Genomic DNA, 27430 nt, shown 5'->3' with positions numbered 1-27430 from the left:
TAACATAATCCTGAATGTGTGAAAACACTGGAGCAATCACACAATAGCAATTGTACTTGTCAAAAATATTTGCACATTAATTGATAAATAATGGACAACTGTTTCCTGTGGCGTGAGCTCGCAAAAATGTATTCCTCCATGTAAAAAGCAATAACTCTCACCTAAATGGTCAGAGGAAGTTAAAAACACTGGGCTTTGGAAATTTTAAATGACCAAAGCATGTAGGAGGATGATGTAACACCATATGCACTTTAATGGGAAAATACTGATCTGCATATGCAATATTAAAGTCATCATCCCCCCCCCTGGAGATAAATCCTGTCTGATGGGGGCTTTACTTTATCCAGTGCACTGCACAGTCATTTTCCATTTCAATTACAGAAATGTAATTCATGCAACATCCACTCTTTTTGTGTTACGTGTTTGCTCAGATTTCTCATCTATACCTATCAATACCTGAATAAGGCATTGATGAGGCATTGATGGGTAACAATGTTCAAACCTGATCCGCTTTAGAAAATGGCTGTTTGTTGATTATCGATACACATACAGTATCTGTTTATTGAAACAGATATGAACTTAAAGACATTTCTGTCAATTTGAAAAATCTGCACCTGATTCCACCATTGCTGAAATCAGTAATAGCTTATTGGAAGTGTCAGCTTGCTCAGATTTTGTTCAGATTCTGATCACGATGAGCCTTTCCTCTCTCAAAAGCAATGGAGGATCAGATTCTATTATTATTATTGACCTTTGTTAATAATACATTTTCAGTAGTGGGCGTCATGTTTGTGGATTTTAAAGGTCCAGTGTGTAAGATTTAGGTGAAAGAGTGAACATTTTATATAAAATAATCCTAGTGATGTTTTTACTAATGTGTAATTCTCTAAATTGTAAGAATTGTTTTCTTAACCCTACAATGGGCCCTCTATATTTATATACTTTATATTTACATAGGGAGGGGGTCCTCTCTACGGAGGCCGCCATGTTTTTTTACAGTAGCTCAAACTGGAGAAACTAAACACCTTTTACTACTCGGTTGCCATAACTACTTGAGTTTTAACTTGAGTAGCATCTGCCCTCATTCTCAGCTGGAAATCCTCCAACGACCCAATCATCTCACAGGTTCAATTCATCACCACTCAACCACGTCCACTGGCCTTTTGACTAATCTTTTGAGGTGGAAGAGAAACAATGTTTGTAGTAGTGATATAGCGGTCAGTTAGGGGGGCCTAGGTGCTCTGCTCCATTTAGCCCCAGACCTCCAGGTTCTTTTTTCTATCATGCTCTATTGCTTCACTTCCTCTTCCTGTGAGGCTTTTAGGAATGGACACAATGTCATGCATGAATAGCCACAAACGATAGTGGTCTAAACGTCAGCAAGTAGCAAACAAATATAGAAACACAGACAAGGTCAGGAAGGACAGAAAGAAAAAAGTAAGACTGGTGTAAAAAAAAGATACAGGAGAGAAAAGTTGAAAAGATCTTCTCAAGGCAAACATGAATTATAGATCTAACCTGAGAGATCAAACCTTTCATTCCTTTCTGTCCTCCATCTCACTCTCTCTGCTCGCTCGGCTGCCTCCCTCTCCAATGCCGTGCAGCCTGGATCTTCCTCCTAATAATACGGTGCATCCAAGGTGATTTGTTTTTCAGCATATGTGACTTTCTCTTTTCTTTACGCCTGTTTAAAAAAAAAAAAAAAAGATTGAGGAGGAAACGAAGATCAAATGCAGCGCCTCATCAGATCTGTCTCAGCTGTCTTTTCCACTGCCCTATCTGCTCCATCTATCCCTCGTTCTGCCTTCTCCTCCTCATCTTCCTCATTTATTTATATCTTCTATCATATTTTAGGAACGAATACTTCTATGTTTGAGGCAGATATAAAGCTGACATTTTCCAAATATAATACGTAGCATTCTATATAGAATAGACAAAGATTGCACAGTAAATGCACTGTATACAGTATAGGTATATTTAAAGATACACACATTGTATAACAAATATGTATCTTTAAATACTACCGAGAGTGAACATGCATCATCGTGTTCAGCGGTGCTTTGTAAAGTAGTACAGCTGCTTTTAGCAGGTTGCTCTTATGGCCACTGAGAAATCATCTGTTCCACTCACATGTACACAGGGTGAAGCTCGCAGAGGAGCGTCGTCTGTCTGTAGTTGTGTTTGTCTCATCTCTAGACCCTGTGTGAAGTGGAGTGGAAAGGTGCTCTGCTCGCATAGGCCAAACTTCTCTGCACTACACTGACTGTACTCCAGGGAACGAGTCTGGATGAGAGGGCAGTAAGTGAAAAAGAGACAAACTGAAGGATATTAGGGGACGAGAACAAATACGGGGATGTGAGTTGAGACAAAAAAGGTAGAGGGGGAGAGAGGGAGCGTGGAGAGAGAAGGAGATGGAGAGAAAAAGCAGACATAAATAGATCAAGAGTCTTGTCTGATGGGGAGCTTTGTGATGAACACACAGGAAAAGTGGTCACTGTAAACACAGACGCACTTCTTTTTCTGAGGGCCAGCTGTTTCTACATCTGCATGTGGCTGCTTAGAGAAAAACTATTACATCTAGCGTCCTGAACCCGAGCCCTCTGTCGCTCCTGGCGCTTCTGCTTGGAAATTCTCTGAACTTTTCAAGAGGTGCTGATGCTGTCACTGTAGCTCCTCATCACCCTGGTAACCAGGACAAATGAGCCCTGGTCGTGTGTCACCTGGCTGTACCGAGCCGTGTTCGTCCAGATAGAACCATCACAACAGACAAGAAAGCCCATTTGAGGAAGCAGATTCAGAAACTGAATCACTGTATGCGATGTAAGTGTGTCTCATTCACTGTGTAGTCAACACACAAGGCATCAATATAAGTCTTTACTCCATGGCTGTTTGATTGAACAGCGAAAAGCTCATAATGCCGGGAATCCTCCAGTCGGTGCTTATGGTGAAAATATAAACAGCTGTCAAACAAGAAGTAATAAAAAGAAAAGGGACGATGCCAGTTTATTGGGTGGTGATACATTTTCAAAATATTGTTGTCATAGAAACAAAACCCATGGCACCACTTCCCACTAGCACTTTTCTGCCAGACGAAAACGCTATATGGACATACACACACCTTCAGTATACATTTAAAGAAGAACAATTCACTTTCCACCTACTCTAGTCTTACAGGAATGTGAAGTTATTTTTATTTCAGCAGTGAGGCTGAGTGTGTGATCTAATCCCATAAAGTCCCAGTGACTTAATCGTCTGTTAGGAATTCATGGTCCATCCTGCAGTAAAGGGCGCCTTAAGATCAACCATTATGTGTCATAGCATTACTGATGAGTATGATTTCTGCCATATGAAACTCAATAATGCTGGTCAGTGGTCAGCTATAGTGTGGGACCATATAGGTCGTAATTAAAGATGGACGACAGGCCTTCCCTTCCTCTCACTATCCAGAAATGAAGCCAAGAAATCTGATGCCATCTTGCGGCGATGTCATATTTTAGGGCCACAGTAGTGGCAGTAGTAGCAGTAGTGATCGCAGTGTGTGACCACATTAGTGAGGTCCCACAAATACACGCTTGACCAATCGCAAGTCAGTCTCTAAATCTGTTAATGGTGTTTTTACAGCATCAAAAACAGAACTAGAATGGCATTCAGTAGAGCTCACATCTCTGCCAAGGCCCAACAGTCCTTTTAAAATGTGTCAAAATTTCACACACCCGTAGACAGCAGTTTCCTAAATGTGCCAATTTTTTCCCCCATCAATATCCAGTCAAAATGTTCCAATTTCAAATAAATGTCTAGATCTGCCTCTTGATCCGGATTGGTACCAACTGTTTATGGATACTTTCCTGACCCGTATTCAATCCTTCCACCAAGTTTCGTGGCAAACCATTGTATTGTTTTTTGTGAAATCAAGAGGGATGTGTACTGCTGCCAGCCACCAGGGGGCGATCAATGTGCTTTGACTTCACTTTTGGTCTGACATTTTGTTGTCCATCTTTATTTAAAGTCTAAATATGGGACAGTTAAATCTCAAATTCGTGAACATGAAGAAGTTAATTGGAACGGGCCTGTCATTATTTGTTAAATTGCAAATGCTGTGAAGCTCTTTAATTATTACCTAAAGACCTGCTGCCCACTCACTTGAGATGTTTCGGTCATCTACATCTTCAGGGTTTTGCTGTTTTGAAATATCTTGTCAATCTTATTTATTTTTGCCCCGAGTCTTGTAGGCCCTTTACAACGTTGGGTCCTGGGGCTTGAGCTACACACACACACACACACACACACACACACACACACATGCTTCCAGACTGTGACCTAATATGTCTTTTGGGAATAATCCAAGTCCTACACTTCTTCCCCAACAGCTGTCAACGTCTCCTCCTCCTGCTCCTGTTCAGGAATAAAAACCCACTGAGAGCAGCTCCTGTGACTTTGAGTTTCTGTGTGTGTTCCTGTGTGTTTACTACCGCCCATTTAAAGTTTACATGATGCTGTAAAAGTTGCGCATGAAGATCTAAAAATGGAACCTGAAGCAACACAGCGAACTGAGCTGCGTGTGAATGCTGACGATGGATAGCAGAGGTTAGATAGTGTGACTTTGTGAGATTGTGTATGTGCGTGACAGCTGCAATGTATTGTATTCGTACATATTCCTCCACTGTCATAAAACCCCCTGAGCCGTCAGCTAACCACCCCATCATACCCGCTTTGGTATAACAGTTACCATGGTGACCCGAGCCTGCCCCAAATTCACTGCAGTGAATAAAAATAGGATTCACTCAAGGTTGTGACATCGGACTGAGGATACTCGGAGGGGATGTTGGTTCCTGTCCCTTTTCAACATGAGCTGATTAAAGAAAGAAGCAACGTGTTTTAATGTAAACACACTGAGAATATACTTGTTTCAATAAGTGTGCAGGGGAAACTTATTTTTGATTGATTGTCATTTTTATTACCTTTGGTTTCAATTGTCGAATTGCAAAGCGCAGCCACTTTAAATTCATCTTTTAAGACTGTTTAAGATCCTCTGCCTCATGGTGAAATGAATCAAATCTGTTTACTTTCTAGCATCATGATGAACTGACTGAAAATGTGATGGGTAAATTAGTGTCGCCTTGGGAGAAAAATGGTTCAAGCGAAACGTGATTGATATGAAAACCATGTTTTCTTGTGTGCCAGGCTCTATTCAGTGACAGTCTTTTTCAGATTTATGGCATTTAATCTTTTGTGGAAGTGGTTGTTTTGATCTGCGGTTTCAAAAGAGTATTGAGTAGAAAATAAGTTGATGACAGTCACAACTTTCATTTGATGAGGGTTTTGCCGTTGAGCAGCAACCATTCAAACATCAGCAGATATTTTGATTCATTTGTCCTATGATATTGTCAAACTTTATTTTTTAGTTTTCTGACTGTTTATTTTTGTCATCTTCTATTTTTAAATCAGCCCTTACGTAGAGAAAATACTGAGGTGTTGGGGAAATGTCTATGTGCAGAGTGAGCACTTGCCAGTACACCATGAGCTCAAATCCTCAAAAAATATTTAATTTACATTGACAGTTTATAAACATAAAATTATGCAATTGATATTTTTATATAATGATGTGATGTAAGTGTAAAAGTGTTGCGTATCCTAACATCAATGATGACGATGATAATGTTTCAGAACATCATGGCTTTATTGACTAAGAAATCACCATCATTTTATTTCCTTTCTCATGCTGCTGGTCTCAGATAAAACTCTAAGGTTCTTCAATTTCAGTCTGAAAAAACTCCTCGTCCGATTGTAAAATGAGCTGCTGCCTGAGTGAATCAGTCCCTAATTACGAACAAATTGTGAGCACATATTAAATGAAAGGTGCAGTTCATAAATCTGCCTCTTTCTGCTTTCGGACGTTGGTTCATTTGGTGCGAATAAATCTCAGGTGACACAAATCAAATCGACAGCGTCCTATGCGGCCAGCAGCACAAGGGGTCCCTCTGAACAAATTCACATTTGGGCCGACGATGGCCCGACTCCAAGAGTCGTGTTGGTAATAGAAGAGATATGGACCCTCTCCAATTCCAGCACCTGTCACAGTCGATGTTTATTGGAGGCTAATAGAATTCCGGAAGGAGAGTTTCATCTTTATGGTTAATGAAGCGGAAGAGACGCACTGATTTGATGTGAATGCCAACAACATCCCATTCTGTTATCGTTAGGCTTAATTGGCACTGTCAATCACAAGTGTGTTTCCATGGCAACAGTGAGGATCAATATGAGCCTGTATGTATTGAATAACCTAAATCTGTATTACATGAGGGGATGGGACTGATTAAGTGTGTGTGTGTGTGTGTGTGTGTGTGAAAAACCAAACATTCAAGATGAGGCTTTTGGAAAAGAAGGATTTGTGTATTCGGATGATTTTCTGGAAAACGTGTAAGTAGGACAGTGGAACACCTGCAGCTTCCCACCTGTTCACCTTTTCATTTCCAAGATCTGAACTATTCCTGCTGCTGTGACCTTCTGAGGTCAGATGAGTGGAGCTGCTCCACAAGTGCCAAATGATGAAAACACGCTTCCAACAAGACAAATATTTGTTGACCCACACAATGTACTGCAGTGCAGGGGAAAAGTTTTATAATACATCCTACATGTTCATGACAAGTGGATCAGTGTTATGAGTCATGCTCTTTCCATACGAGACAGGCACTTCATGTCCCATATTCTTAATTATGTAATCATATTCCGAAACACGCACACATGCAGAACTACTGTGCTTCCTTCCTCCCACATGTTAAACCCTGTGGAGTTCACAATGTGGAGCACCAAATGAGATCATGTCTCATGTGGAGCAGAGAGACTCAAATCAACGAAAGGCATTAAATCAAATCAGATCAATGAGTGTTCGTGAGGATCAACTGATTGACTGGTCAAGTGCATTCACACCAATATTCCTGCTGTGTACTTCACCACAATATGCACATTATGATGCAGCTTTTGCTTTATATCCCAACAGATTATATTAATCTGTCACACACCAGCATTAGAAACTACTTTGGCAACAACTTTTCTTGTATCCTCCTTTGCCCTGTTTATACCTAATAAGAGGAGACAGGTAACGCAGGAGGTGCTTAAGGTCATTATATCTGCATGATAATGAACCACTTCACACATACTTTAGGTGATAGAAGTTTCTGCAGTAATAAATAGATTGACAAAATAGGATGGGCCTGATTCTCGGCTGGCAACTCTGGGGAGCTTGGACCGGAATAGACTGGAATGAGTTCAATTCTCTGTCGGAATTAGAGAGAAAGTCTGAATTTGGAGCACGAGGAAGAAGGAGGGAGATTTTCTTTGTTGGTTTCATGGAATGGTGATGGAAATCACAAAAACGTAAAACAGATGTGGGACGAAAGTTACAGATGGACAAAGTGTCATAAACATCATACCATTAGTGTGCAGCACAGAATCCATAGCTGCGACCTGTCTACCTTTACGAGAACCATGTGCACATATATGCACACTCTTATATGAAGACCTGAGTGTTAGAGCATGTATGTCTACACATGTATCCCTTTGTCTGAGGACACGTGTCACATTTAGGGTCCAGATTTGTATTATATGTGTGTAATTGTATGTTTCCCTCGGCTGCTGAGCTGGCAAGAGGACAATGCCTGTCATGATGCAACAGGCAGCTAATCCTCTCCTTATGTAAACACTTGACTGCTACTCAAATGACATGCAGATGGGATAGAGAGCTTAAGGTTTGGCAAGATAGTGTCATACCAAGGAATGTCTGTGGAGAAGAGAGACAATGTGCTGTCAGCATTTGGATGATTACTGCTGCTCTTTGAGGACTGGTGAGAGATTGGCGCATGTATATGAGCATCTGCCAAAGCTTGGTTAGCCTTGCGCGGTGGGGATCCAGGAAGGAATGAGTGCAAGGACCCGCAACATGATTTATACATATTTTACCACCAGTAGAAAACATTGTGCAAGTCCAGAGGAAGGTTGAAATTGATTTAGGGATAGCTGCAGGGTCACTGAATAAGAAAATTCCAAGTAAAAAAAAATTTGCATTCATTTACAGTCCTCATTGAAGATCGTTTATCATCCAATAACTCTTCACCATGAGAGACCAACAAGAGCTAAGCTCTGGTAGGAACAAGTAGCCACCAAAATGGCTTGTGATCGACTGTAGGACAATAACCTGGTTCTGATCAACCTGCAGTGGGCCTGCCTCAGTGGACACAAGTGAGAACGTGTCCCAAAAACTTCCCAGCACCAGAATAGCCACAGTCAATAAGAGTGTTGATCCACAGGGATTGTAACACTAAGTCCTAACAATCAATTGTACCATCCTCCATTACTATTATATAAAAAGTATATCTTTTAATACTATAAAAAATATAATATTTGTCACATTATACTGTGTTTTTTCTTATGTCCTTTTTTCTTATCTCCCCCACAGACTCACCATCATTCCAAGAGACCATCCGTTTGAAGCACTCACAGCTGAAGCCTACACAAAGAGTATGAGGACAAGTTGTGTCACCCCACATCGCAGCCCAACAAGATATGACTTCACATGGGTCCCGTGCTAATCACCATGACGACCATAAAGCTGTGACTGTTACTGTGAAGCCGTCGCCCCTTTTAAACACTGACCCCAGACCTTCCTCCTATTTGGAAACCCTTGTCGCTTTCCTTTCTCCTGCAAACGTAATCTTTTCCTTAACCTGCCCGCCCTCACTTTTCTCCCCTTAGTAATTACAGATTCCTGGTCTTTCTTCTACTTTTCTTCGGCATCATGCAAGGTGCTTCTACCACCTCCATTCTGCTTATTCTTCCCTACCTCCTATTCTTCTCCTACTTGCCCAACATGGCTAGCGGAGACTGCTGGCTCATTGAGGGGGACAAAGGCTATGTGTGGCTGGCTATCTGCAGTCAGAATCAGCCGCCTTACGAGACAATCCCGCAGCACATCAACAACACGGTCCATGACTTGAGATTGAACGAGAACAAGCTGAAAGCTGTGCTCTTTAGCTCCATGTACCGCTTCACCAATCTGACTGACCTTAACCTCACCAAAAATGAAATCAGCTACATTGAGGACGGAGCCTTCGCAGGACAAGCCAACCTACAGGTAAAGGGAATGGATGGAAAAAGTTTAATGCAGGAATGTAATGCAACATGTTTAATAATTAGACTTTAGTTTGGGACAAGATTTGTCACTTAGCTAGAGCATGAGTACGAGACTGGTTTATTTTGGCAAAGAGATGCTTATTCCTTTTTTTCTATTTTCACAAAATAAAAATAAAAAGTCTAATGCCACATTCCAAGACAGTACAAGATTTTTTTTTTAATCTTTATGGACAAATATACAAATAAATAATTAAATATGTGCTACCTACACATTGGACTAAGCCAGATTTTGTCGACATATTGAAGTTAAATGTTTTTATAGATAATTCTGTTTGTCTTATCTTAATCACTCCCTGAATTAAAAACTACTGTCAATAACCATAAAACACCTTCAGAATACAGGAATACGGGAACGTTACAATCATGAGCGTATGAGATTTCTGGCACAGAGTCTGAGAAAAAACTCATTGTGATAAAATGGCCTTTAAAGATATGTATTGTAAATATCCATACTTAAGTGGAAGTGTATTTTGGTACAATTTCTTTTCACAGCATTTTATGGAGGCAAAATAGCAGATGATCTCAAAATTGCCCAGTGCATGAAAATGTTGTTCCTGTTTAGCTTTTACTCAACAATTATGTCTGACATCATAACAGCGACATGTAAAGAAGTGACAAAAACAACCATACCCTAAAACTTCTTCTTTCCTGTCTTCTTTAGGTTTTACAGTTGGGCTACAACAAGTTGACAAACTTAACTGAGGGTATGATGAGAGGGCTGGGCCGCATGCAATGTCTTTTCCTCCAGCACAACCTCATTGAGGTAATTGCCAGCAATGCATTCTGGGAGTGCCCTAGCCTCAGCAGCATTGACCTGTCATCCAACAAACTTGCCCGCATTGATCCATCCACTTTCACTGTTCTAATGCGGCTAATGGTTTGTGAGCTGGCAGCAAATCCATTCCATTGTGGATGCGATCTTTACAGTTTCCTAACCTGGTTGGAATCCTTTAACAACGTCACACACACCTATGACCGTCTCCAGTGTGAGACACCGAGAGAGATGTTTGGCTACCCCTTACTAAGTCCTATAGCTGCCGGCCATGCTGGTCGAAATGCCAAAAACATATTGTACCATCACTGCCGGGATGGAGTTATGATTCCAGGGATGACCTCTCTCCCACCAGATCTGGATGGTTCTTCCGGGATCGGCCCAGAGATGTTTGGCGGTGCTGGGCCGTACCACCATTCCACCACCTCTTCATCATCTACTGAACTTGTTGTTCCAAGCATCAAACTCCATCATGTCTCTTTATCATCAGCCTCTCTCCTTGTGCAGATTCCAAGGCCCTACAGCAAGATGTATATTCTAACACAATACAACCAAACATTTGTTTCTGATGTCATGAATTTGAAGAACAAGAAGGAGATGATTACCCTCAACAAGCTCAAGCCACACAACAATTACACATTTTGTGTAGGATCCATTCGCAACTCTCAACGTTATAACCACACCTGCCTCCAGTTTTCCACTCGGGCTCAAAATCAAGATGACATGCTCCCCACACCTTCCACCACTACCCACTACATAATGACTATTGTGGGCTGCCTTTTCGGCATGCTCATTGTTTTAGGCTTTGTCTACTATTGTCTGCGTAAGAAGCGAATGCATGATGAGAAGAAGAAGTCCATCTGTGTCAAGAAAACAATACTGGAAATGCGCTATGGACCAGAAGTGGCAGCTGCAGTGGCAAATGATCCATCGGCGGTCCATAAGCTTCAGGAGCAGTCGAGAGAACATCACCAGTATCAGCATCACCATGGTGGCAAACTTCCCATGTCCACATCCTCTAGCTCAGGAATGCTCCACTCAGCCAACACCAGTTCCTCCAGACTTTCCTGTATCCCACAAGTAGAAAAGATGGCCACTGCCTTTTCAGAGGCCATGGCTACAAGTAAAGGAAACTATATGGATGTCAGAACTGGAGGGGTAGGAGATGGTGGGCATGGAGGGATGAGGGGGGAAGACTTGAGGGATGATGATGGAACTGATGTTGGGGATGACTCCGATGATGATGGCCATGGCTCTGCATCAGAGATATCCACCATTGCGATGGAGGTGGACAAGGTTAACCAGATTATCAACAACTGCATTGATGCGCTGAAATTAGATGCAGCAGCAGTTGCTGCTTCTGGGGCCTCTACTAACCCTACAGCCTCCTCCAATCCCACCTCCCCCCCGCCCACCAGTGCATCCTCCCTTACTCGTGGCTTAATTCCACTCTCCCAAGGGGTGACAGAGACTTGCCAAGTCATAGCTCCTAACAAAATACCCCCACCACCTCCACTACCTGCCTTGAATGCCCCTCTCTCTGAGCGCCCAGGGATCAGTGGTGGTGGCTTTGTCATCAGTCCCCCCTACAGGCCCCCTCCTCCAGCCACTGCTGTACGTCCAATTCAGCGACAAATGAGTGCAGATGCAGCTGTGGTTATTGTAAATTCTGTCAAGAAACAGTGCAGCACCAACTCTTGTGGTTCCATGGGTCGGGACAGGGAACGTGGAGGAGCGAGGGTGTATAGCCTGGATGTTCCTGAACCTAGGAGTCCAGATGCATGTAATCAACAACAGCAGCAGTACCCAGACAGGGCCAGTCCCTTGGGATGTGGGGAGCCCCTAGAGAGGCTGCCTTTAGTGGGGAGTGGGAGCTGTGGTGGAGGGGGTGGTGGTGGTTGCGACAGTGGTGGTGTTGGTGCCCAACATCAGGACAGTCAAAAGCCGCACCATTACCATCAACAGCAGCAAATGCAGCAGCAGCAGCAGCAGCTGGAGGTGCAGCAGGACTACCACTGCTCGGAGCACCGCCACTCTGTCCCAGCTCTATACTATGAAGGCTCCCACCAGGGCTCCCCAGCTCAGAGGGTTTCTTTCCTAAAGCCTCTGACACGTTCAAGGAGGGATGCAGCATCTTACTCCCAGCTTTCGCCTGCCCGCAACCATTCCAGTTACTCTGGCTATTCCTCCAGCCCAGAGTACACCTCAGAGAGCTCACTGCGGATCTGGGAGCGCTTTCGTCCCTACCGTAAAGGCCAGCGTGACGAGGCCTGTTATGTGACAGCCGGAAATGCCCTTCGAAAAAAGGTGCAGTTCGCCAAAGGCGAGGACCTGCATGACATCCTTGATTATTGGAAAGGTGTGTCAGCACAGCAGAAGCTGTGATGGTGGGACCAAAGTTAAGTATTGTGGAAAAAAGAGTTTGAATACTTCTTTTCCTGATAGGCCAGTGGGCTAGAGAAACCATTTGAAGTTCACGGGGAGATAAATGTACAACAAAATTTTGCCTTTGGGTTATTTTGGCATGCTCGGTGTATAGAATATTGTGCTAAAGCAAGGACTGTGAAACTGTGCCTGGGATACGAGAGTAATTATGGTGTTTTATTTTACACTTCACTGTAGCCCCATTTCTGAATAATGTTCATGTAGTTTTTGTGGGTTTTATTTACAGCACAGGAAGCAAATGCCAGATGTGGGATTCATACTGTGTGAGTGATCTTATTTTGTGACCTATGAACCGTCTTTATCAGTGCCATGTTTTCATCTGTGGGTAATCACTGACGGTAAATGTTGATACCCTTCACTTCAAGGATGTGGGATCCAAGAGGTTTTTTTCATATAATCTGCAGTGTGTGTACTTGGGTGTGTTAGGACTTCTTCGTGGAGGTAGATTATAATGGGGTGGAAATCCTGCTCTGTTATAAATGACAAAATGCTGATCTGTCAACAGATTTGTCCAATGCAAGCCCTGTGTCTCTTCCAGGAGATCTGTCCTGCAGCTGAGATATTTGCATTTCAATAGCATTTGTCACATAGAGAGAAAGGAGACATTAGAAAGAAATAAAGAAATAAACCATGAACAGAGAGTCAGGTGGGCTCACAATTCCTGCAGCATAAGGAAATCATTAAGAGAGATTACAGTAGAGCCTTCACCTAAAATAGTGCTGTGATTGCACCCTGAGGTGTTGCGCACATCTTTCCAATTTACAATCTTGCATAGTTCATTGAGCGATGTAAAGAATGTTGTTCCACAGATTTCCAAAACTGCCCAAAACAGACTTTGCCTAAATAATTATTTTAATATGACGGAATACTGATGGCCAAATAATGTTCCCTTTATGAAGGTAATTATGTGCTACCAACCTGTGTATAATAGGAAGGGAGAGAAATTGAAAGTGAGAGGGTGTATAAAAGCGATGGAATAAATTATTTCCTGCAGCCACTGTGAATGTAAGTAGATTACAAGCAGGTTACGGGGGAATCTCTTTTGCACCACATTGCATTCCAAATCATATCTCTAACGTTAAACGTGAATGCGGCGCAGAGGGAAAGGACATGTCTATTTACTGCCAACATGTCTGTTCTGGGAATATTCTTGTTGTCTATTGATAACTTAATTAGCCAACTAGTGACAGGCATGTTTGTTTGCACTTTATGCCTCATGATTGTGTGTGGATGGTGGTGCACAGTGGTCAGTATAAGTGGGTGTTGGCATGCCTTGTCAGATTATATTGTATATGCCCTGAATTGATTTAAATTGATAGTTGTCAATATCTTGCCCAGTGGCTGGTTGTTTAAACAATACTAGATTATAAATGGCATGGACAAATGTACAAATATCAACAGTGTTAAATGTATTTTCCCACGTGTGCATCACACAACGCTCAGATATTCGTAGCATAGTGCCTCTTGCCAACATGGCCATGATCTAATCTCCATTATCCATCATCGACCTGGCCTTTTCTATTCAAATCATCTATTTGTGATTTTGCAAAAATTATAGTGTCATTGCTAGGCATTCTGACAAAAAAGCATCCTGCTCACCCAAAGCGCTGTGTAACCGTTAAAAAAAATCATGCATCGTCAGCCAACATACACAATCTGAGACATCCTACCCTGAAAATGTGAAAACTGAATCCTCACACTCTTTTTCATTTAAGAGAAGCAACGTTATAGTAAAAAGTTTCATTTCAGGATTGTTTTCATCTCTTTTTCCTGCTTTGCTTATTGTGACAGTGATCATTTGGCCCATCTAACCTGTATGTACAGGATTGGGATGAGCAGGATACCTAACACAACCTGCTCTGTTTAACTAAATGATACATGTTAGAGATTGCCTTTCTTATAGGCAGAATTCGGGTCTGTGCGACATTTTACATTTCTCATTTCTTCTTTTACATCTTCTCGATAAATGCGGGTTGAACAAGGATAAGTATACAAATGTTAAAGGGAGCTGTGTACTGATATCTTCATATTGATCTCTGTATTGTGTCCTGTTTGTTTACATTTATCGCTCTCTTTTCCCCCCTGTTTTATTAAGATGTGTGCATACAGTCTGGGTCAGGAGGTCATATCCCTTGGAGTCAGTATTGTGCTGTGAGTGAGCAACACATAACATCAAGGGCCTCGCTGTCATCTTTTAGTCATAACGTGTCTGGGATGCACCTCCTCATCCACTGTGTTTAAATGATTCGATGAACATACATGATGATGTTCTGTTATCTGAGATAACAACCTTTTCTAAAGGAATTTATCACTGTTGAACTCCCCAGAGTCTCAACTGCAACAAGTTTACAGACATGGACACTAAGGATAAGAGCAACAACAAATTCAGAAATTTATAGTTTGTTTCATCTACAGGACAAAATAAAATGTTTTCAATACATTTTACATAACAACACATTATTAGATTTTCAGAGAATAGATCTATGTTCAATTGCTCTTCTGCTCAAATTGCTATCAAACTTAATGGTTTTTTTTCAATCACTCTTTATGATTAACCAGCATTACTGGCCCGACTGCTTTCGAACTTTCGAATCATTTATAAACTAAACTATCAAACTAACATTTTGAAGGGATAATATTTCTCATGATTAGAGATTAATAAAAAAAATCATGTTGATTCGACAATTCTAATCTCTATGCAAAAAATGATTGAAACAAAAGATATTGACAGGTTTGTTTCAGTACTGGACTCCTAAATAAACCTCTGCTTTTCATTATTACGTGCTCTGCTATAGCAATAGTTGGTGGTTTACTCCACACTGTTGCAGTAATTGCCCCTAGAACCTGACGGGTATTTAATAACATTCTACTTTTCCGTTGAGGTTATTGGACCATTGAGGATGCAGGATTGATGCTTTCAATACGTTAAGAGCCAGGTCAAATAATTTACCAGCTGAATTGTTAAAAACCTATCAACATATATACTTACTATGTACTATATACTTACTATGCGTTTTGTCTGCAGCACAGAACCAGCACAAGAAATAAAAACCCTGTCTTATATCTGCATCAATCCCCTGTAGGGCGGCTCACTCAGAGATCGATGGTTGTTTTTTGTAACACCATCCTTGTTGTTTGTCTCCGAGCCACGGGAGAACCAGACATGAGAAACTTATCTAATGTGCCATTACTCTTTAATCCCTTTGTAGAAACCACGGACGCTTTCAGTTTCCAACATGTTAATCCTTATGATGCCGTCTTATATTTAAAGCCTGGTCCAAATAGCCGACTCTGGTCGACCATTGGAAAAGGGAACAGACTCCATTATCTGAAGGAGACAGGATTGGATGAAAGAAATTAGTACGACCTACATAACTGATTAATATCACAACACAGTATAGATGACGGAGTCAGGATGAGTCACAGTCTGATTAAACTAAAACAACAGCTTTTTTCTTAAAAGGCAGGCAATGGGCAAAGTCTTCAAACAGAAGAGAGCGGATGAGAGAGGATTTTTTTTGGGCTGAATGCAGGCAGACATCCAGGATAAAAGATGTGGATGCATGGCTGCACTAAAACTTACCATGCATGAATCAGTGCACCGCTCAAACAAACCGTAAAACCTGTGGGAACAAGCTTTTACATTTCTTGCATCTGAAAGCAGCTCTCCTTAAGGTGGACGGCCTCATTTCCGCTTGATTTTAAAGCAGGTGACAGGCAGGTAATAACACCGTTTCAAAACGTTTCTTTTAATATCTCTTGACCTTTTGTAATAGTCTGTTAAATCCATTAGTTTACTGGGGGGGGGGGGGGGGGGGGGGGGATTATCTCGTGTGGATAATGTGCCAAATGTGATAATTGGAGAAACTACCACGTCTCCTCACAATTGCCACAGCAGAGCTTATAGGCTTATGCAATGGAAATTGAATGCATGTCATCTGCATTGGTGCTCTATTGTGAATTTATATTTATCTTAAGAGTGATAATGGAGTTCTATTGAGATAAATGAAACGTCATTTCGGCGAGACCGATTTCTTGGTCACTCTTCATACTTTACGAGGCAGCTCTGACGGGCCGAGCACTGCCAACAGTTCCTCTCCAACTGCCAAGCGCTCTGCTGAAGAGTAAAAAAAAAATAGGTTTCTTTGTTTATTTTTGTTTATGGCTTTAATGTTGACAACTAAAGCTCTTCATCAGAACAGACTACTCGTGCTCTTCTTGAATACTTTGCCCTTTGGACTCGGTAGCTAAAATGATAAATAAGTAAACAGGCATAAAGCTGAGCCTGTAAGCTGTTCAAAGCTCAGAGAAATGCATGTCGTCGGCGTAGGTTTTTAAATCTCTTTGTCAGGTATTTGAGCTGGAAAAGAAATCAACCTTTGATAATTGTGAATAATAGGATTTCTGAGCAGAAGAGCATTTGAAAATCTGAAGTAAGCCAGAACGGGCTACAATTTACATCTCAATTGGACGCCACCTTTCACAACAACACTTTTTTTTCAGCCCCCACAAATGTGCACAGTTTGTTTATTCACTCACAAAATATGCATACTGCAAGTTTTAGTTCCCAAAGACGGACAAAGGATTTAAAGAATCTGTGAAATATCTGTGAATTTTGTACACTAGATAAAAGAAAAAAGATGCTAAGGTAAAAAAAATTAAAAAAAATTGCTTCTATAGATGTTTTATACTCGAGCCTGAACTCTTGATATGTCTGTGTTTCTCTTTTTTCAGTTGGTTGTTTGTCTTTGTTTACTTTTTTGTTTTGGAGGGGGGGCTCTGTGAGGGGAGGGGGAGGGGTGGTTCTTGGGAATTATGGGGCTGACTTTTTAGTACTTGCAACGATATATATGTTATAAAGGTTTTAAGAACAGAGAAAGCTTAACATAGTGTACTACATAAAAGAAAAGTTGTTATATTTGCATGATTCCCTGTATTTTTTTGAGAGACAAAAAATATATTGTTCTGTACAATGAGTGGACGTACATTGAAAAACTAAAACTGTCGGGGCTGAAATACAGCATTGTCAAGTACCTTTGATTTGAACATTTAGGTTTTAGCCATTTATATTTTATTCTCTGTAACGTTCTATTTACATTTTTTTTTTACCTACACCGCAGTTATCATTGCTACTCCTCTTGCCAAAGGGTGGAGGAGTGTTCAATGCAATGCAAATAAGGAGGTAATAATGAAACTGGTGCCTGTTTACAACCATCAGTTATAAGAACTGCCCGATTGTTCTCCATTACAAAGATTATTCTCCATGGCAGACGTGGAGCTTTCTCCTTTGGCTTGAGATGGGACCCTGTCACAGTTGGTGGTTTTATTTCCTCATAATTCGCTTTCTGCTTTCTCTTTGGTTAAAGACGTAATATTTGAAAACATGTGTTTGAGGGAAAGCGTGCCGAAGGAACGCACGCTCAGACATTGTGGATTGTCTAATGGTTTTAAACTGATCCCAATCCATCACAGAGAAGTCACTGGCAAATCAATGCAGCATCAGCAGCTTCTCCCTCGGCCCCAGCCCACATGGCTGTTAGCGAAATCAGTGATTTTCATTCTTCATCGTCTGCTCCCGGAGCCAGCCGGTTTTCTTTTAATGTCAGTTCATTTAATTCACCGTCTTTTATCTTCTATTATACGACCAGTTTATTATACGTGGTCTTCCGCTGAATAGCTTTTTGTGTGCACAGAAGACAGTATCTTGACTTGATTCAAAGAGAATAGCTGCACTACTGCAGAAATAATTAAAGTCCTTACAATTACAAATGTAGTCAAAACATTAACATTCGTATTCCACAGCAGTTGGCATCAGATATTCATCTTTTTTTTTTGAGAAATGAAATTCAAACAAGTGAGCAAGACCACAGAGATAAATAACAATACTTGGGGTTGAATTCAATTTTGCGTGAAACAACATTATTGACAGTGTAATTACGTAGAAGCGGCTGCGTTGGACAGTCGAGGCTTTTTAAGGCTTGAGTCTTGAGTATATTTCATCTGGCACCAACCAGTAATGTGTTGGTTACTCCTACTGCAGCTGTACTGATACATTAGTTATTGCATTAGGGTCTGAGCAGTGGCAGCAAGTCATAAGTCATTGTCATGTTTACATTCTGCAGTGATAATGCAGGACTCCCCAAGTGAGATATATGGCCTGCTCTGTGGGGCGGCCTCTGCTAAAACCTCCTCGTACCAATAGCAAGGAGAAAATGAAATGCATTAACCTCAGGGCTAAGTCTGCTCCTCAGCTTGTCAACATGGCTGTGCTGCAGGGGCCCACTTCGTAGTTGTGGTTTAATTGGGTAAAAGTGCACTGTAATCAGATGAGGCAGTTCTAGCTCTTCTGTCTTGGCACGAGAGGCTTACATGTTACTCGGAGCATTTCTCTGGGTCATGGTTTGGAGTTCCAGTCTGCTCATTCATCCTTTCATTCCTTCGGTCCAGTTTTTTTAGCACGTTTTAATTCTGCCGTCATTTCAGACCCTACTGCCCTCATCCGCCTTTTCCACCATCACCTGCTCCTCCTCTTCATTCCCCTGTCCCCCCTTTCCGTCTTAAGCTCCCACAATCATTTCATTTTCCACTTTGGACTCCGTCTGTTGTGCCTTAACCTTCCAGCCCTTCATTCTCCTGCGTGTGCTGATCCTGATTATGCCTTTGACCGTACCTCAGCCGGACCCCCTGTGCTTTGTTTATCTGCCTGGATTTTTGCATCCTTGTTTTATTCTTAGCAAAATATCTTCACATTTGCGTCAGCCTACTGAGTTTTTGCTGCTTTGAGAACTAAAAACCCTAAAAAAACTTTCTATCGGTCCCACTGTAGTGAGGAGCAGATGTCAGAGGCCCCATCATTCTGATCAACATTAATGTTTTCTGTGCTCACAAAGCAAAGGCTGGCCATCCATTGCTATTCTGAAAACACAACCCAGACGCTGTGGTACTTCTAAAGCTAGAATGATTAACCTAGATAGCCAGTGCCAGATATTGAAAACTCAGCAGGTTTAAAAAAATGGCCTTCAGTTCACAGAGAGGGGAGGCACCAGTCTCAACTCAATGAGGAAATGAAATATCTGTGGATTGATCCGTTTGTGAGCTAATTGTTTTCTGGCTGCACAGCAACAAAAGCATTCAATGCTCATACACTTGCCAAGCAAGAACACATGATGCACAAACATGTACTAGATGCAGAACTCTGAGCCTGAATCAAACTCATTCAGAAAGTATAAAGAATATCAAAGCCTGCTCATTCAGAAACAAGTTATTTAATCAGTGAGTTTCAGTGGTGTGTTGTGTAGAGTATTTCATTCATTTATTTATTTTCCGACCTGGCCCCTATGTTTATAAATGCATAAATTAATGGTGCTTATAAAAACTTTTGGAATCAGCCCAGAAGATCACCTAGCATAGACTTAGAAAAAGTATTTTATTGGATAAAAATAACACTTTTAGTTCATATTTCGTTGACTGTCTTTTGAATCCACCGCCGCCATGTTGCGTCTCCTGGAGGTAATCTACTGCACCGATTCCAAATGTTTTTGTAGAAACCATTTCCCTTTAAGGAACTGAGATCTGAGACATTTAACTATGTCACAGGTTCTACCAGCTGAAAACAGGTACTGATGATGATTTGTGCTGATTTGCTGAAGTATAACCACCATCTGTGTGTTCCCTGAGGGCAAAGGACCAAAGCTAATTCTCATATTACAATATCGTATGATTTTTAAGCTCTTATTTGGACATGAATGTAACATTTGTGTCAAACCATGGCTCTGGCCAGATGGACGGCATCGGGAGGAGTTTTGGTCTCAAGAGACCAGAGCCGAAAAGAGCCATTACTGTATGTCATCAAAAAAATTCATGGTATTCTATTCAAATCTGCTGTGATTCTCCCCTCTGGTTTCAGCTCCACTACTCGTTCATGTTCAGAGACCAAACAAAGGTTTGGATGATGGGAACAAATCTTGGCTTTTTGCTTTGTTTGAATTATTTGTCGCTGATATTGACTCTTTTTTTTCCCCTTTGCGATTTCTGTACAAAAGATCTATTTCTATATTTGCAATAAATTTGTAATTAAAAATTAAAATAAAATGTGTGCAAGGTCTCTTTTATTGACTCGATCATGTCCAACTGCACAATCATTTAAAATGTGTGTCCAGTGCAAATATCTGGTAATATACAGTGTTTATTATATATATAATTTTAGTTCTCTATCCTCAGGCTACTTCGAGTAGTTCAGTTATTCCACATAGCACCTGTCTATAGTGAGATTTTGGGAATTCCCTTATCGACATAAAAACAACACACACACACACACACTTGATCACTGTCCATTACAACCTCTCAGTGTTTGAGGGCCCTGTTACACAGGCACACATGGACGCTCAAGTACGGGGGCAAAAACCTTCAGCTGATGACTCATGAAAATGACTAACACGTCCACCTCAGATTTGGTCCCTTGGAGAGTCACATGTTTAAGTCTAATGCGGGTAAAAGCTTTGCCGAACATACAGATTTAATAGGTATGATGTCAGAAAAATAAGCAGTGAGATATCTGAACCTGAAGGCACAGAGGGAATCTGGGCTTTGCTGGTAGATTTCAAAGTGCTGCTTGGACACAGATCACAGGGATTGTTGGCATTAGGTGCTTTCAAAATGTGCTGCAGGCTGTAAACACAAAAATAGAAAGGAAATAGTGAAAACCAAGACATTATAAAGCAGAATGAAAATCAAACTGCACACTCTTCAGAAAAATAAATGATTAAAACATACAGTTAAAAATGACTATATTCCAATATTTGCAGTCAACTACACATAACTATATTGAGCCTTATTCAGATAAACAGAATAATAATGGTACCTGCTTAACTAGCTGCTGCATGTATTGTTTCATGATGTAATACACTCTGTGTTAGATCATGATGAATGCGACTATTATGAGAACAAACAGACAATGCTCTGGGTCATCACAAACATTGTGGCCTTTCAGAAATTTGCAAATATAATGGTTCCATCTCCAAAATCAATATTAAATATGCATTAGTATCAGGTTTATTGTGTGAAATCTAATAAGGTCTGTTGATAACGCCGCCTCTACCTTCTGCTGACCACAAGGACTTTTGGGGGATGGAGGATGGAAAGGTGGAGAGTGGGAGATCGCTGTTGGGGGGACCTGTTCATGATGATTTAACTGTGAGTCATGAGAGGGAGTGAGGTCATCTGACTTTGCCCCGTTCAAAGTGAAGCCAGTTTTGAAAAATAACGGTACTTTGCTTTTGTAACCCTACAACCAAGGCAAAACTTCCCAACTACACTGTTATTCCTCTGTGTTCAGTGACATGGACACTGATCGGGGGGAGCTATAAATCTTTATGAGATGAGCCTCTCAACATGTGACAACCTCAATATGTTTGATTCTGAATCTGATCTGTTCCAAAATGTCATGGTAATTCAGCCAATAGCTGTTATTAAATGTTATTCTACATTAAACCAACTTGACTCACAAAATCAGTGGGTGAATTTATTGAAACTAACATAAGATTATATATCCTACCGTTGGATGTGGTGTTAAGTAAAATTTGTGTGTCTATTTACTGTCAGAGCTCAAGGTTGTCTGCCCCACTTTTGTAACCTAAAGGTGCAATGTTTCTAATGTAACTCATCTTCACAACAGCTTGGTTTTTATCAAAGTTTTCCATCCGTTTTAAGTGAGATATTTAGTGTCCACCAACGGGGCTCTAAACAAAACATTAGCAATCATTTGAGGTAGAGTTGTGACATGAATTAAAATGTGAATTTGTGGATGATTAGCTCGATCACTCGCCGATATCTTAAAGTTTAAGGTTATAAAATATGCCACTGTGACTCTGTTTCTGACCTCATCCCTCACATTCTCCTTCTGTATCTTACGTATTTCTCTTTCACTTGTTTATTGTTACATTTATCTGTTTCCCTCTCTCTCATCCTCATCTCGTCTTTTCTCGATTTTGTCATCGGTCTCTCTCAGACCCTGACACCACCACCACCACAACCCAACCCCCTCCTCCTCCTCCTACTCTCCATTGTTGCCTAAACCTCCCTGCTGAGAGTTGTGTAAGCCAAACTTGGCAGCTATAGAAATATCCCATATTTCTAAATATCCATAACTCTGAACCATCCATGTTAAGCTCTTTATCGCTTGAGGATTAGGGAGCTGGATTAACCCTTGACGATCCACTCTGCATTTTAAACTAAACACTTAATCCTGCCTGCTATCTGCCAGTGCCTTTTCACACCCATCTCTCTCATTGTGTCACCGTATTGTGCGCTGGTTTGTTTGTGTGTGTGTAAAAATAAAGAGATGGACACAAAGCGTACAAAAGATGCGGGAGGGCAGACGATCAAAGCACCATGCAGGAAAGAAAAGGGAATTATTGATATGACCTCCGAAATTTGTGGGAACTCCATACAGAGCTTTTATTGACCAGAGAATCTGAGACTTAGTGTAATCTCACTTTGACCTCCCATATCTCTGTCGCTCTCTCTCTCTCTCACATACACACACATACATATGGGAGAAGAAGACAGTGGCCCCCATCAGTTTGGGAAACTGTCAGAAAGAAAAAGAGGAACATCAAGAGGATCCAAGTTAAAAAGATAGACAGGTATGTGTGTGTTATGACATGAGTGTGAAACAAAGCTGTTTTCTTAAATTGTGAAGTATCTCCAGGCTTTGTTCAAACAGTCAGTATTTTCATGCTCTGGTGTGGTGCAGTGGTTCAAATCCCAGATGGGTCAGGGGTCGCTCTGTGTAGAGTTCGACTGTGCTAATTGTGTTTGTAGGGGTTGTCTCTGGGTAGTCTGGCTTTCAGTCCAAAGACATGCAGGCTGGGGTTACGTTAATTGGAGACTCTTAATTGACCGTAGGTGTGAATGGTTCGACTGGCGACCTGTCCACTGTGTGCCCCGCCTCACACCAGCTCAGATCGGCTCCAGTCCCCCTGCGACCCTCACAGGATTAGCATATGTAGATAACAGATTTAACATCAGCGTCTATTGTGAGAAACTATATTTCAGTTAAGTCAACTGGAATATTTGAATGAATAAATGACTAAATTAATTCAGCTTCAGTGCATGCATAGAATTGCATTGTATGCAAAAACTAATTTACAATACAGTGCAGGACACTGAAACGACACAGGGAACAGACACAGAATATCTAGATTGGACAGGAGAGTGAAATCATATTTACTCTTCATCTCTGAAACATCCAAATAGACATTTTGTCTAACCCTAACCCTAAGACCCGAACCTTGTTAGTGCCCTTCTATAAAAACTGACCTGCCTGTGAAAGTTGTATGCATTGCACGTCAACACGGCCTGAAGTGTACATTGGGCACAAAAACATAAGCCTAAAAAAAACAGAAGGACAAAAACACAGACCAATTAATAATTCATTGTCTCCATTGCTCTTTCTTTGGAAACCTTTCTGTATTTTGAGTCTTAAATGGCTGCTTCCAAAGTCTGGAGGGGGGGGGGGGGGGACTTGTGCAATTTTCCTTTTTCTTTTGCTCTCAGTGGTTGTTTCAAAGTGAGAGGCGACTCTTTAAATGCAGAGGAGTAACAGCTATTTCCTCTCGTTTTCTTCTCTTCCTTGCAGAATGCCAAAGTTAAATTGGTTGTGTAATTCGCAACAAAGACTTCTCTCAAAGGAAAAAGCTGCATTAGTTTGTCGTTTCTGGTGCTTTTATGTTTGTGAAGTGCTGACATTTTTCAGTGCATTACCTCAAAGAGAAATGGTTGGGCTTGGACAGTAAAAATGATGCAACAATACCGCTTTGGAGCTCAAGGTGCCTTCAAATGGGGCTGTGCAAAGAATCAAAACTTTAGATTAGTGCTTTATTTTCAAAGTATTTGCTCATTGTCATTCTCGTTGAGGAGAGTAGTTCAGTAAAATGTGTGGTGATGAAAACATTCCGATTGTGTGCAAAGTATTCACTGCCTTTAACTTCCCCTTTGACATTTTTTTCTCACCTGGGAGACCTTTTTTTATTTGCTAAACCTAATTAAATGACGGATATCATTTTTGACAATTTTTTTGACCTACACTTTAACTTTTTAGATTGGTTCATGCCACATCTACTTAAATGGAGGGAGCTGGGTTTACAATTAGGATTTTACTATACTGCAGCCAGCCACCAGTGGGCCATCAAAATGCTTTATTGGTTACACTTTTGGGGAGCAGTCATGTGTTGCATCTTTACATTATTATAGTCTATTGCAAAGGAGAAGTAAAAGTAATACTGCCATACTTTAATGACCTAGAGTCAGTAACTGTATAAAGTGTTCTGTAGGAATAGACTGCATCATGATCCTAAATCTGAGTCAGCCACTATTAAAAATTAACATCACATACTGTGGTTGGTTGCTTGCTTACACTATATTTTCCCAAAAGGGAAACAGATGGCCTTGTGGTAAAAGTAGTGAATTACAATTATGCAGCTTAATCATAAATAACCAATGAGTCTCCACTAGGCCCTGTTTACATGGCCAGTTGCTGTAGCCTGAAAATGTGAAGTCATTGTCCAGGTTATAGAGTGATAATTAAAATAGAGCACAAGCGAGGTGGACAGCAGGGGTAGCAGGGTGTGGGAGGGAGAGGAAACAAACAACACCTCTGAGGCACATTCTCCATTTCCTCTGGAAATGGTCAATGCCATCCATCAGCTGCTGGAGAATGGACTTCTGGACTTCAAACCCCCGAACCTTAACCCTAGAGAGTAATGATTTAAAACAAGTCAATATCCCAGATAGAGTGCTTCTAAAATATGTGAAGGTATAACTTAAGCTACCGCAACAGCACATTGCTCTTCCAAACAATACTAAATGCAACAGGGAGAAATATACATAAACCCTTGGGTTCCCTACATAATGGCTTTATTATGTGGTGATATTAATTATTCAGGAAAACACTTAACATGAAAGTTCAGTTTTATTGTAAAGTCTAATCGCTGGAAGAAATGCATCATTGTTATATAGAGTTTCTGACATTGTTTCTTTTATCCATGACCATTCCACAACCTTACTTTCATGTTGTAGTCATGATGATAGATTATGATGACAGATCACGTTAACAAAGTGCAAATTCTAACCATGATAAACTATCTAACCCTATCTAACCTAACCCAACCATCAGCACGCACACACTCTCTTCAAATCTCTCTGCTCCTGCTTTGCCGTATAGTTAGTGTAGATGAACAGTAACACACAGCACAGTGAGTCATTGCTGGTAAGGATTTAAAAGGCTTCCGTGGCACCATGTAATTACTCTGAATATTACGTGTCATCCTAGCTCCCGCATTAAAATCATGTCTGGAATTCACCCTGTGCAGTTGTAAAACTATTAACACTCATTTGGATGTCTCGTCATCCCTCCTTTCCAGCCTCTTTTCACTTTTATAAACCTCCCCCCAACTCTTAATCCTCTCTTATCTCGTTTTAGCTCATCTCTCCTTGCATGGGTCTCTCTCTTACGTTCAGATGAGCTAAGTGAAGCGAATGAGGACTCCATGCCATCAGTCCTAATGTCTGTTTATATCATTTAATTGTGCATTTTCAAACCCCACCTCTTATTCCAATGGGAAACCTTTCAAGCTGTCAACTTTTTGTTTGCATGCAGCGTTATCGTAAGTTGGTTTACCTCCTATGCTGTGGATGGTGGTGAGAGAGAAGTGTTGCTCTTGGGATGGTATTGTGGGTCAGGTGTGTAACTCACTACTCCATGTATGAGAGCTAAATGCTTTGTCCTGCCATATTTCAATGCCTGCTATTTCGTGTGTACACAACTCTGAGTAAATAACCATCAAAGTACTTTTACCCTCTAACGTGTTAATGTGTGAATGTCTGCGTGTCAAATGCTCCAGGTGAACATTAGAGGTGTTATTTTTCTGTGATAATGGCAGATGTGTTAACTTTTTATGATGTGCAATGACAGGTGTACATTTCTAAGATATATACATTTTAAAAAGAAATGTACCGAGTGTAGCACTGAACAGAGAAACACAATCAACCTTATTCCCAGGATCCAATCCATACAGCTGTGTTACTTCATTCCCTCTAATTACAATAAGCAAGAATAGCAGCTTTAATTATACAGCCCTTCACCATCTAGATAATTGCCATGTATTTTTATTGTAATTACCTTTGATAAACACAGTCGAGTCCTGCTGCTGTTGACAGCCGTGCAACAAAGATATCAACTGTGCAGCCGAGTCAGTGTTTGAATACAAATATGTCATGAAATAGAGCTGAGGTATACAATCAACCTGACACACACCAACGACACTCTCTCACATGGCTCATCAGGCTCATTAAAGACCTGTTGGAGGGCTCCTCTGCATTTTTAATGCTGAGTGAGCATCCAGGATTCTGCCAGATGTTTTATTCATCGTGCTTAAATATAAATGGCATGTGATGAATGTCGAATGTGTTTTTAGACGTATTTGTCCATAGCACTGCTTATGCAAGAGTAATGTGTGGTTGTGTGTGTGTGTGTGTGTGCTACATTTGTGTATAGATGCATGTGTGTTCAAGACTGTAGAGGAATGGCTCAGGGATTAGATGTCACACATAGAATGAAGTTAGATGGAGAAGTTAATGTACGATGTGTGCATTAGCCTGCATGTGTTTCTGTGATTTCCTCTAGACGTGGCTGCTTTTCAACCTGTGAACTACTGCACTGCTGTAAGCGTGAGTGCTGGCACTGATGCAGCCTGATTTATTTGGGGTTAAGACTTTCTTGCCATTTCTTTTTGATATTACTCCAAGTCTCTCTCCCCCCCCCTCCCCTACTTTCTTATTATCCAAATTATTTGATTGAAATTATGTGAAAACTCTAAAAAAAGAGACACGATACTTTCAGTTCCCTTTGCAGTCACTGCTGCTTTTATTGTGTATTCTGACAATTATTTTGGTATGAAGTAATTTGCACTTCTCAATCCATTTTTGCACTATTCCGGTTTGCACTACTCACAAACGTTCTACCCTCTT

At 41.0% G+C, this 27430-nt stretch overlaps 1 protein-coding gene across 5 annotated transcripts in view; it reads left to right on the top strand.

Moving 5' to 3' along the window:
• LOC109639382 (protein phosphatase 1 regulatory subunit 29) overlaps positions 1 to 20507 on the top strand; it is a 63354-nt gene extending 42847 nt beyond the window's left edge. For all 5 annotated transcript variants that reach the window (XM_069525101.1, XM_069525100.1, XM_069525102.1 and 2 more), the window contains 2 exons: positions 8453 to 9127; positions 9848 to 20507. In XM_069525101.1, coding sequence (XP_069381202.1) covers positions 8792 to 9127; positions 9848 to 12343 — 2832 coding nt within the window. In that variant the 5' untranslated portion in view covers positions 8453 to 8791 and the 3' untranslated portion in view covers positions 12344 to 20507. The remainder of the gene's footprint in view (positions 1 to 8452; positions 9128 to 9847) is intronic.
• The last annotated feature ends 6923 nt before the right edge of the window (positions 20508 to 27430 follow it).

This window comes from Paralichthys olivaceus, chromosome 5 (genome assembly GCF_024713975.1).
Source record: "Paralichthys olivaceus isolate ysfri-2021 chromosome 5, ASM2471397v2, whole genome shotgun sequence".
Taxonomy (NCBI): Eukaryota; Metazoa; Chordata; class Actinopteri; order Pleuronectiformes; family Paralichthyidae; genus Paralichthys; species Paralichthys olivaceus.
The sequence above is the reverse complement of the archived record's forward strand: the minus strand, read 5'-3'. Positions and strand labels throughout refer to the sequence as shown.